Source organism: Vicia villosa, linkage group LG1 (assembly GCF_029867415.1).
Source record: "Vicia villosa cultivar HV-30 ecotype Madison, WI linkage group LG1, Vvil1.0, whole genome shotgun sequence".
NCBI classification, from domain to species: Eukaryota; Viridiplantae; Streptophyta; class Magnoliopsida; order Fabales; family Fabaceae; genus Vicia; species Vicia villosa.
In genome coordinates this window covers 132,338,502-132,351,641 of record NC_081180.1, presented here as the reverse complement: position 1 = coordinate 132,351,641, position 13,140 = coordinate 132,338,502, and the positions used below count along the sequence as shown (strand labels likewise).

The following is a 13,140-nucleotide window of genomic DNA, read 5'->3' as shown; positions in this document are numbered from 1 at the left end:
ATGCTTTTTCACTCTTTGGCTTTCGTTTTTGTGTGTTGCTTCTTTATAAGTATCAAACTTTCCTGGTTTTGTGTTAATCGGTTTTTCTAGAGTTGTCTTCATTTGAGTTTAAATGCTTCGAAATCTTTCCTTTTGTAAAACTTTTGTATTGGCCACTGTCCTTTGTGAAACAACTCAAAAACGTTTGCTGTCCGAAAAATAATAAGGAGTTTTGGTTGACTTACACCTGCCTTTACTATACTTTTTCATTCAGAAAATTTTTGGTTTTTCACTGATTTGTTATGCTTGCCATCTACTCCAGGAACAATGTCAAGGGCTCCCATTCTCATAAACGATCTGGTCAAGGGGAACCAAGTCTGGAAAATGATGATTAGGGTTGTTGATCTTTGGGTTGTTAATGAGAAAAATGGCCACCAACACCTTGAGATGGTCATTCAAGATGTAAATGTATCATTTTTTTTGAGATTCCAAACCTGGTTTGTTTGTGCTTTTATAACTTTCCACTCTTGTGTTTCCACTCTTATGCTTTTATCTTATTGTTCTATTTTATTGTTCTATTGCATTGTTCTGTTTCTGTTAAATGAACATTGTTACACGATGCTTTTCGCAGGGTGATAATATTCATGTGACGACTTGGAACCGAGATTTCAAAGATTGGTTTGAACAAGTCAAGGAGCATGAGACATTTATTCTGTATAACGGAGAGCCCGTTGACAACGAAGGTCCTTTAAAAGTCTGTTCCCACCCACTCAAGCTCATCTTCAACGGAGGGACTACTATGACCAAGGTGGCGTTACCCGACATACCGGCCTACAAATACATTTTTCATCCCATTGACAACTTTCTCAAAGGGAGCTACAAGCATGACATGTTATATGGTGAGATCTCACTATGTGATTTTTGCACACTGGTTACTTATTTATTCCTCCTTCTACAAAGTCACCATATCCATGAAATATGTCAAATTTTGATATTTGCTTTATTTGCTGCATACAATTCAGATGTTATAGGGGTATTGCAAGATGTAGTTAAGACACAAATGGGCGGTGGTGGTAGGAAATCTTGCGTCAATATTACCTTGCGTGATGTCGAAGGCAATGTTATCGAGGTGGCATTATGGGATGGTTACGACAAGCAATTCATGAACTACACTACCCCGAACAACATTTCTGGGCCTACAATTATCGTTTTGACCCATGCCTGGTGCAAGCCAAATACAGGTTTCAATTTGTTAACAACTTCATATTCTTGATGTTTATATTTAACTACTATAAACTTTAGTTCAATATTACATGCCATGCTGTTTCACTTGCACTGTCCTTCTTACAAACCATCGCGTTTCATTTTAGTTTCCGGTTTGCAGTCTCTTTCGAACGCATGGAACAGCTCTAGACTTTACATTAACTTGGATCATCCACAGGTTGTAGAATTCAAAGCTAGGTAATGTAACAATTTAAGTATGGAATTCAGTAAATACTATGTTTCAATTACATAGCATTCTTTATGACTAATGTAACCTTTGCACAATTTTGGAGCGACTGCTTTATCCGGTATACCTGCCCTTTCCCAATCATTAACTTGCGATTCTTCCATTCAATCTGCAAACAATTTCTGGACTAACTTGGCTGAGGTCAAGAGTATCCATGCAATCTCTGAACTAGGAAAGGTTAGGCTGTTTTTTCATTGTTTGTGTTTTGAACATGATTTGTTTGTTTCAATGTCATTAGCACGCCATTAAGCTTTCAATTGTGTTTTCCATCCTCTTCGATGCAATAAGATTCTTTCTCAACCACTATTGGCACTACCGTCGGTTTCAAAGCGTCCAAGAACGGATGGTATTTTGAGTCATATGCTGGGTCATTTGGAAACACAGATCCTGAACCTGTTATGAAGTGAGCACTTATTCTAGCCCTTCTACCCAATTGCATATCTTACTATAATAGCTTCCTATGACCTAAAACTCACTTATTCATGGTAGGTTCAAAGTTGAGGTGGAAGTCGTCTATGCTAACCACAAGGGAACCTTTGTTTTTTGGGATAAGGATTGTATTCCTTTTACAAAAATGTCTGTTAAGGAATTAAGAGAGGTTATGAAGGAGGTGAGAATTGTCATTGCCATTTTTCTTTTCTTACATTAAGCAACATACATGAATATTAATCCTATAGTTTCATTGTTGTTTTGAATAGGCTAGAGAGGACAACCCAAAAATTTGGCCTGCTCATCTAGATGTTTTGTTGAATAAAGAATTTGTGTTTCGTGTCAAGTATCAAAAACAGTTCCAACAATTCTCTATCGTGAAAATACTTAACGAGGACGGCCTTTACGCCAAGTTTGACAAATACCTCACCCCGGATGAGGTACAACATCTGTTTCATCTTTCTTTTTGAAACCATCTTCATACAGAATTGCCTTGACATTTTTTTACATTGACGGAACATCAATTTCTTGTTGTTACAGAGCATGCCAAGTGAGCCCGTTCTTGCAACGCCCACCACTGCTCCGATACTCAATCTAAACCAGGTTAGTGCATCCCACTTTACTTTTATCTATTATAAAAAAATCTGTAATGTTAACTCCCTCATACCAAATCTGTTTCATAATGTAATGTCCTTCGAGGCAATTCTCGTGCTATATTTTAACACATTTCTATGTAACATTTATAGCTCACGCAAACTTTTGAGCAATCAATCTGTGCTGAGCCATACTCGGATGCTAACCCGACTTAGAGCCCAGAGGCAAGCTCCAACAGTACTCCAGCCAAGAGGGGATCAGAGTCAACCTCATTTAATGATATCATCCAGCCTGAAGAGATCACTCCCAAACAATCAGCCACTAAGGCCAAGACTGGAAAGAAGATTAAGCATTTGAAGAAAGAATAATTTGGTGGGTTTATTTCAGCAGTTTGTCTCTTTTTTGTTGTTGTTTCTAGCATTTTGGATGTGTAAGGATATAATCCACTAACTAAACAGAATTATTTTGTGACCAATCTCATTATGACTTATCTATCCCATGTTACTCTTAACTATTTTAACTCCTAATATGATTATTAACTATGTTTTGTATTCATTCTGGTATCAATATTTCCTACTTGTCATCAATTCATGATATATACAATAGAAGCTTTCTTAGAATTTAAGCAAAATGGCTGAGTTTCAAATAAGCACATCCTACAAGAATAGATTCAGCCTTGGATATGATCCTATTTACTACAGCATATTGTCTCAGCCACACTTACATGTCATACCCCTAATTAACACATTAAAGAGAACCATGTTCATACTTGAATGCTCACTATGATGCATGATTCAGATTTTTTACTTAAGACTCCTATTCATACTAATAATCTAGGTTTTGGGACAAATAGTTAAAGTATCATAGTTATAGTACAAGAACGATATGATTGAGTCTTTAGTTATTTATAAAATCAAATGAGGCTAGCCATAGCCCACCTTTCACCTTTTTAAATTTTATTCTATAACATGAATATGTAAAACTAAAATTACAAGTGTGATTACCTAAGTTGACTATTTTACCGATCCATTTCTCAACGTGTTCTATTTTTTGGTTTTAATCCTTCATTAATTTCTTGGGAATAAAATACTATGTTTTTGAAATACTTTGTAATGCTTTTGTGTTTTTCCTTCAGGGTGAGGTTCCACAACACATCCTATGTGTTCAGGCATATATATTTGCAGGATATATTTCTTGAGGATATATTTGCAGGCATGTGTTTTAATTTCTCTTTCTATGTGTGCAGAATTTGTTTCTATTTCTTTTATAGATGTATCAGTAGCACAACTTTGACCATTAGCTGGGCATTTTTATTTATAGAGACATTTTATAGCTGATGTAGTTAAGCTGTTCACGATGTTTAAACATTTTTTATAACAAGCAAGTCACATTCAACTTTCTCTATTGTACAATGCACAGCTTCCTTTATCAGCATAAGTCATTGGGAACTGCATCAAAACTCTAAAATTGTCCTTTTATGCGCAGGAACAGCAGGTTCATGGTACACAGTCCAGCATTTTGGGATATTCTAGAGTAATGTGTCACATCCACCTTAAATGCTATCTACTTCTTAACACGGTAAGTCAACTTTTTTCAGAATTTCTGTATTTTTTATGACATATTTTCATAATTACATTAAATATTGATGTGGCCAGGCAAAAGATATGTGGGATATAGTAGTTAAATTAGTATAACTTTAAACATGGCTCCAGAAACTGCTGCAGCACGCCATGATGTGCTAGCAGCCTAGGTCTGCATTAAATTTCTTTTTGGAACCATGAAACAAATTTTTTCTGTACAATTATACATCCTATTTATTTATTTATGTTTAAAATACTAACTTGCAAATGTAATTACCCTCTATTTACCTATGTCCTAAACATATAATGAGTTAACACAACTTTTAACTCTATTGAAGATAATTTTAATTTCAATTACTATGAATTGAGAAGCACTAAAAACACTGACATACCTGACCTAAACATTTTCATTTGAAGTGTGAGCTTTCCTTGGCATTGAGCACAAATCTTCACATTTGTTAACACTTATTTCATATGAAACAGGAAGGCATCATTGTAAATGAAAAACCAGGTCGAGACATGAAGTTGGACTAAGTTCACCAGGTTCAAATCTGAGCTTGCCTAACATCTTGATGTATGTATGCTTCTGTAATAATATGCCTTGGATTTAGCTGAAACAAACTTATTTTACCATTTCTTGTGAATCCAATGTTCCTTCCTGTGAATTTGCTATGCCCAAATAAGCCTAAGTACATACCAGAGGCAATGTTAGGGATGAAAATGATTAAAATGGTAGAATATGCAAGTCTGTAACATTGCAAAACCAAGATTGAAAAAATATATGCATTCTAATAAAATGACTTGAATGTTTAAGAACCTCATATTATGCATACATGGTTTTAAGCAAACAACTTCTTACACTGATTTCCACAGACAATGCAATGCATAAGAAACAACAAAGAGCACCATTATTGTCAAAATATAACTAGAATAGTAGTAGATCCTTGGTTGTACCTTTGCAAAATCGTGCTTGCATTTGTTTTTCTAATCATTCCTTTTTTATTCTGTTTAGGATTAGCCTATCTTTGGTTGAACATGGCTGAACTTTGAACCTCTGTCCAAAATTTCAAACATCTGTGTAATCTTTTAGATAACACTTATATGTTTCTTTTTATACTAGATGAAGTTGGTTGAAGCCTTTAATGTTTGTCACATCTACCTCATTAACAGCATTGCCTACTATGTCAAAAATCTTATAACAGTGTTAAGTCATAGAGACTACATAGTTTGGCTCTCCCATTTAGAATTTAATGCTATGTGTTTTTTACTTCTCAATATCTGCATTAATTATTTTTGTTGAAACAAGGACAAACTGAATTAATGGTACCCTCTAAGTATAGTATGTCAGGTTGCAGCCACACGTTGTTACGAATGCTTTGTTTTAACACCGTCATCATTAACCGATTACTAATTGTAGAATGTGTTACTGTTGTAGATCATTTTGTGAATTTAGATATGGAGCATATTGACAAAATTGGCTTAGCCAAAAAGGCACGAGCAAGAAGATCAGTTATTTTGAAAGAAAATCGGTCCAAACGTCAAAAGTTTAGCCCTCAACCAGTACTTCGTGGGAAAACTGTGATTAACAATCCTTCCTTCCTCACCCCGAGACAACATTTGTCCGAGTTGACTCCGTCATTCCAAAACAGTATTACAGGAACACCAATTCATCAACCATCTATTATTCCAAGTGCACGTGACGTAGGTTCAGAACCTAGCCTGTCCAGACACGGTTTCAAAAATTTGAGAAGCTGCCAGATAGGCTCCTTAGGGACAAATCTGTCCTTAAAGTTTGCTTCAAGTTCTACACTTAAGGAAAATATTGATTTTACTAAATTCTCACTGGAAGCTAATCAGCAGCCGCTTCCTCTTCATGAAAACAACGTTGTCGCTGCCGGAAGTTCTTCTAATAGAGCCACGTTATTGTAATTATTCTTTCCTTCAGACAATCTGTTACATCCAATTTTGTATATTTAATATGTTATATGTCTATAGTGGATATTCAAATGTATTAACCATTGTCTTTGTCAACAGATGTCCATTAGATTCCAAAACAGGTCGGGGACTGTAGCGGGGAAAATCTGATATCGAAGCCATGGGATTGACTCGAATCAATATTCCGTTTTGAAATCGCCACCGCGCTTTATTTTTTCAAAGGAAAAGGGAAAAGAACGTAAAACCCAAAGTTTTGTTTTTTAAAACAAGAAAGAGAACTCAGGTTCGGGTGTTGATTATATGAGGGGAAGGTTTAAAGCACCCCTCATATCCGTGGTACTCCACGGGAACCTTTTTGAAAATCTGTGTTGTGTGTGTGCTAAAAACGGTTTGTTTTATTTTTAAAATAAGCTCGGCAAAGCGTTAAGCTTTGGGCCTACATACCTCCTCGGTGCAATGGAGAAGTCAGAGCTAATGTAGTTCCGCTTTTGGGAAAAAACGTTTTTAAAACGAATAAAAACTTTGTTGTCGTTAGAGAGAAATACTCAGCCATTGATCTTGAGCATGAGAACAAACAAGTTCTTTGCATCGCAAATGAAAGAAGGGCTCCAACTCGGATAAATTCAACGAGTATGCCACTAGCTCTCTCACGCGGAAAAGATCTCGTTATTATCAATCAATTTCAAAATCGTGGGGTATAACCGCTCGTTTCGACAATTAACGGTGTCTAAACTTTTGAAGAAAAGCCACTAAGGGCGAAAGATATTTTTAAGAAAAGAAAAAAAAAGTTTTGAAAAGGTTTGCAAACATAAGAATATTTTGGAAAAAGGGAGAAGATTTTGAAAATTTAAGAATGGGAGGAGATGAAGAGGCTAACCTAATGCATAAAATAAAAGCTAAGGAAAGAAACGGTCTAACCGAATAAGAAGCCAACACTTGACATTAAGAGCCAAGGTAGTTTTCCCATCCTTTGGATTTATCAATACCAACACATTAACACTTGGAGATCCAGATGAACTTATTGTCTTAGCACCATTTTTCATTAAGAACATTAAGATTCTGACGAAAATCGGGCAGAGTAACGGCTGTTTTCGGGTAAAATCCTTATCAATGCCTTGGAATTAACCATCAAGGGCTTTCAAGGAAATACCTGCACACATAAACATACAACAGAACAATGCCAGACAGACAGAACAATCACATGATAGTAATAGAATGAGTCCAGAGGTACTAGGTCCATAAGTCCGAATCTCCAAAGCGCTAGGGATAGTAACCGGTAGTCCAAAGAGAACCTTATGTATTTTTTAGATTTTTGTTATTTATTAGTGTTTTAGCGGAAAAAAAAATAAAGTATGGTCCAAGTGGACAAAAGAAAAATAACAGAAGCATAAACATATGTCCAAGTGGACAAAGAAAAAATGGCGGAAAGTAAATATGATGAAATGATAAGATAAAGCGATAAAGCGAGAAATATAAAGTGCGGTATAGTAAAGGTGCGGAAATTAAAGTTAGTTGTTAGATGTTAAAGATAACCATCTTGAAACTTGTCAAGTATGTTATCAAAGTTAGTAGGAAGATCTATGGTGAGTGAATGATGTACTCGGATTTAAATTCAATGGGGTTTATCAGAAGCTTGATAGAATCATAGCGACTACACGATAAAAACCTCCACAAGTCTTAAATCAACCGCATACAATTCTCTTCCATATTTGATCTTTTTCATTCGGGACACGAAATATTGCGCTATGTTAAGCAGATCGCCAAGTGATTTATGTAGAAATCACCCTACAACGAGGCCGGTCAAAACTTTATGTGCTAATGCATGCGAGAAGAACGATATGTAGATCGCCTTCTGAAAGCAATACCGCACGAAAAGAAAATAGGTAACGATCTAGTCTTTACTAAGAATCCATAAGAATTCTCAAAGTATTAAGACTTTCATCGATCAAAAGAAAAAAAAGGAGAAGGAGAAGATAAAATGCATAAAGATAATCAACTCACACTATCATTAATATCATTCATCTAATATTATGGATTTGGTTCTTTCAAACCTATCAACATCCTAGATCCAATGATATTAATGAAATGGAGGAAGAAGAATAAAATTCACAAAAGATAATCAACTCACACTATCATTAATATCATTCATCTAATATTATGGATTAGGTCATTTCAAACCTATCAACATCCTAGATCCAATGATATTAATGAAGTGGAGGAAGTAGGAAGCCAAAACAAGCATAAAAAAGGCAAAAAACACATTCTGCCTTACTGGAAATCGATTTACCTCTGTAGGAAATCGATTTCCTGAGTGCAGAGTTCAATTCTGGCGCAAAAAACAGAGTGGAAATCGATTTCCCTCTGTAGGAAATCGATTTCCTGCGCACAGTTTTCAAAAAAACATCATTATGAACTTTGAAACTTGATTTAGGCAAACATACAAACACCTTATGATCACATATCCATAGGAGCACGAATTTTCCATCAAATCACCATCAAATAGCACCAATATAGCATCAAAGATGCATTGAACACAAGCAACAAAGATCTACATCTTAGAATTGAGAAATTTACCAATTCTTGAATTAAAGTGTTGAAGTAGCTTCAAGAACAAGCACAAAGTGTAGATCCTTCAAGTATGGAGATGAACAATCAAAGAAAAGAGTGAAATGTAGGAGGCTTAGTTCAAAATTAGCAAGATTCAATGTGAACCTTACTAATCTTATGAAAATGAACTTTGGGTGAGGGTTTTGGAAAGGGTGAGAAATGAATTTGCAAGCAATTTTTTGGCTCTCCAAGCTTGAGAAATGAGAGAGTAGAGGGCTCTATTTATAGAGTTGGAGCAAGAGTAGTGGCAAATTGGTCTTTTTGTGTTTGGTGATTAACTTGTGTTTAATTGGTGATTAAAGTGGCAATTAAATGGTAAAAAAGTGGTAAAATAGGGTTAAAGAGGGTTTAATGAATGAGTTAATTTTGATGAGGTGGAAAATTGATAAAAAGATCAAATAAAAAGGTGCCAAAATGATGTCAAGCTTCCCTCTTATATTTTTTTGAATTTTGCGCACAGGAAATCGATTTCCCACAGGGGTAAATCGATTTCCACCTTCAAATTTTCAAAAATTGTTTTCTTGCACTGTTTTGATTTTTGCCCGATCTTTCACCTGTAAAATATAAACAAAAGAGACAAAACATATATTTTTGATTTTTGGTTAGTATAGACAAACTATAAATGCTCGATAATTCCCCTCAGAGATAATCACAGTATCAAAGATAAAGCTTCACAATGGTGCTCTTGATTGATGATTGAATGCAATTGATGTATGATCTTAGGGTCAAAAATTGGGGTATGACAGATGCCCCTATTTAAGTTTCTTCGATTTGGAGATACGATGATTGGAAATCTTCGTTTTGACAAAAATCGAAGAGACTTAAATATATAAAACACAATTTTTGAGCCTAAGATGCAATGCAATGTTAATGAATGCACGTGATGATAATAAAGCATGACAACATTGGGGAGTAACAAGTGATCCACTAGGGAAAACAAGTGTCTTGCTATAACTCCGCTGGGGAAACAAATGTCTTAGAAGTTCCACTGGGGAAGGCAAGACTTTGTTGGAGCGACGGAACTTTGGTGGGAAAATAAACTTCTCTGGGGAAAACGCTTCTCGTCAGAGAGGTTATAGCATCCTCTTTCACTGGGGATGAGAAAAAGGGAACATCCTCTTTCACTGGGGATGAGAAAGTATGCATCCTGAATTAGAATACCAATCTTCCGTTAACAGAAATCACACCATCGTACCACTGATGATTGAAGAGATGTACCGCCGTACCACTGACGATAACACATACCCACGTTCCACTGAAGGCATGAAGAAGCAATATACCACCGTACCACTGATGATATGAAGAGAGTTATACCACCGTACCACTGATGATATGACGATAACAAAATACACCAACGTTCCACTGAAGGTGAACTACCAACGTTCCACTGAAGGTATTGAAGAGAAATACATCGACGTACCACTGACGATGAAGATAACCAAATACACCAACGTTCCACTGAAGGTGAACTACCAACGTCCCACTGGAGGTAGAAAGAGATATTCATCGACGTACCACTGACGATGAAGATAACAAAATACACCAACGTTCCACTGAAGGTGAACTACCAACGTTCCACTGAAGGTAGAAAGAGATGGTGTACGAAGAAGACATAATTAAGCATGTCCCAAGCTGAACACCAAAGCAGAAACTGCTAGCAATCTTTCGATGGTTTCAGAATATATGCTACCCAACACTAGGGAACATTGAAGCAGAGAGAACACCGTAGTTGAGTTCTAAACCAAACTCGAACCAGGCCAAAGGTGTATTGAGTGTAATACATTCTTCTGCATACGAATACATCAACATATCCATTCCTTGTAATGCACTCATGAATCAAAGTAAAAATTCTTTTATAATTTTCAAAAGGATTTTGTTGAAATCAATTTTTCTCTTTGTTTCAAAAATTACTATCAACAATAAATGACATTTTGAGAGATATGAAAGAAATAAGATTGCCAATAAAAAGATAAAGGCTCAAACTTTTTTAATGGAATGGTAGCCTGCAAAAGGCAAGACCCCATGGATTATTACAAAGTTTGGAAAGTGGTAATTTTGTGGAAAAGGTACATTGAAATGTAATGACCCCATCCTCTCTCTCAACTGGGAATTCCTGAGCAAAGGCTTCCGTTGAAAAGTGTTGAACTTCTTCATGATAAACAGATGACTGCTGATGATCAAGTCTTGTCTGATGTAGTTACTTGCCATGAATCCCTAACTTTTGCCTGGACCGCCCTTTCGGGTTTTCAGTCCACCGGGTATTTTATTCTGTTTATGTCTCTAATTTTTGCCTGGACCGCCCTTTCGGGTTTTCAATCCACCGAGACGCTCTTTTTTGCCTAAGCCGCCCTTTCGGGTTTTCAACTTAGCGAGCTGTTCTTTTATTATTTAGGCGAAGTATTTCTTGACTACATCAGCATTCACGGGACGTGGGAGCTCTTCTCCATCCATAGTTGCAAGAATTAATGCACCGCCAGAGAAGGCTTTCTTAACAACATATGGTCCTTCAAAATTAGGAGTCCACTTGCCCCTTGAATCGGAGGTGAAAGACAAGATCCTTTTGAGCACGAGGTCGCCTTCTCTGAATACACGAGGTCGAACCTTCTTATCAAATGCTTTCTTCATTCTTTTCTGGTATAACTGACCATGGCATAAAGCCGTCATTCTCTTTTCTTCTATCAAATTCAATTGATCAAACCTGCTCTGACACCATTCAGCCTCAGATAACTTGGTTTCCATTAAAACCCTCAATGATGGAATCTCAACCTCAATAGGGAGCACTGCTTCCATGCCATAAACCAAAGAAAAGGGAGTTGCCCCTGTTGAAGTACGAACAGATGTACGGTACCCATGCAAAGCAAATGGGAGCATCTCATGCCAGTCCTTGTACGTAACAACCATCTTTTGCATAATTTTCTTAATGTTCTTATTTGCTGCTTCAACAGCTCCATTCATCTTTGGCCTATAAGGCGAAGAGTTGTGATGTTCAATCTTGAAGCTTTCACACAATTCTCTCATCATGCTATTGTTCAGATTCGAGCCATTATCAGTGACGATCTTGCTCGGTACACCATATCTGCAGATGATGTTGTTCTTGATAAATCTGACCACAACTTGCCTTGTCACATTAGCATATGAAGCAGCTTCTACCCACTTGGTGAAGTAATCGATTGCTACCAGGATGAATCGATGTCCATTCGAAGCCTTGGGTTCAATCATGCCAATCATATCAATACCCCACATAGAGAAAGGCCATGGAGAAGAAATAACATTGAGAAGTGTCGGAGGCACATGAATCTTGTCAGCATTCACTTGACACTTGTGACACTTCTTTACAAACTTGTAGCAGTCAGATTCCATTGTCAACCAATAGTAACCTGCTCTAAGCATCTTTTTAGCCATCGAATGTCCATTGGCATGGGTACCAAAAGAACCTTCATGAATTTCATGCATCAACATGTCTGCTTCGTGTCTATCCACGCATCTGAGCAAAACCATGTCATAATTTCTTTTGTACAAAACATCAGCATTGATGAAGAAAATGCCGGCCAATCTCCTCAAAGTTTTCTTATCTTTATTTGATGCCCCAAGTGGGTACTCTTGAGTTTGGAGGAAGTGCTTAATATCGAAATACCAAGGCTTTTCATTTGTTGCTTCCTCAACTGTAAATACATGAGCAGGTCTATCAAGACGCCTGATTGTAATTTGAGGTTCCTCATTATGGAAATTCACTTTGTACATGGAAAACAACGTGGCTAAAGCATCGGCCATCTGATTCTCATCTCGAGGGATGTGGTGGAATTCAACTTTGTTGAAGAATGTCAATAACCTTCTGGCGTAATCTTTGTAAGGAATTAAACCAGGATGACGAGTTTCCCATTCTCCTTTAATCTGATTAATCACAAGCGCAGAATCTCCATAAACATCAAGAATCTTAATTCTCAAATTAATGGCCTCTTCAAGTCCCATGATGCAAGCTTCATACTCAGCAATATTGTTTGTACAATCAAAACATATCCTTGCAGTAAAAGGAACATGTGATCCATGTGGAGTGATGATAATGGCGCCAATTCCATGGCCATGAACATTAGAAGCTCCATCAAAAATCAAACCCCATTTGGATTCAGGATCTGGCCCTTCTTCTGGCAATGGTTCATCCCAATCTTGAGATCTCAAATACATTATATCTTCATCTGGGAAGTCCATCCTGATAGATTGATGATCATCAATTGGTTGGTGAGCGAGGTACTCTGCCAACACACTTCCTTTCACAGCTTTCTGAGCTCGATATTCAATATCATATTCTGATAACAACATTTGCCAGCGAGCAATCCTTCCAGTTAATGCAGGTTTCTCAAATACATACTTAATTGGATCCATTTTGGAAATCAATAGGGTGGTGTGGTTCAACATATACTGTCTCAGTCGGCGAGCAGCCCACACCAAAGCACAGCAAGTTTTCTCAAGCAGCGGGTATCTTGTTTCGCACTCGGTAAACTTTTTGCT

The 13,140-nt window shown here is 36.8% G+C and overlaps 1 protein-coding gene across 1 annotated transcript; it reads left to right on the top strand.

Moving 5' to 3' along the window:
- Window positions 1-306: 306 nt before the first annotated feature.
- LOC131654577 (uncharacterized) lies at window positions 307-1,252 on the top strand. The gene is made up of 2 exons (XM_058924648.1): window positions 307-441; window positions 611-1,252. Exons 1-2 carry the CDS (start codon window positions 307-309, stop codon window positions 1,250-1,252), a joined length of 777 nt encoding a protein of 258 aa, XP_058780631.1.
- The last annotated feature ends 11,888 nt before the right edge of the window (window positions 1,253-13,140 follow it).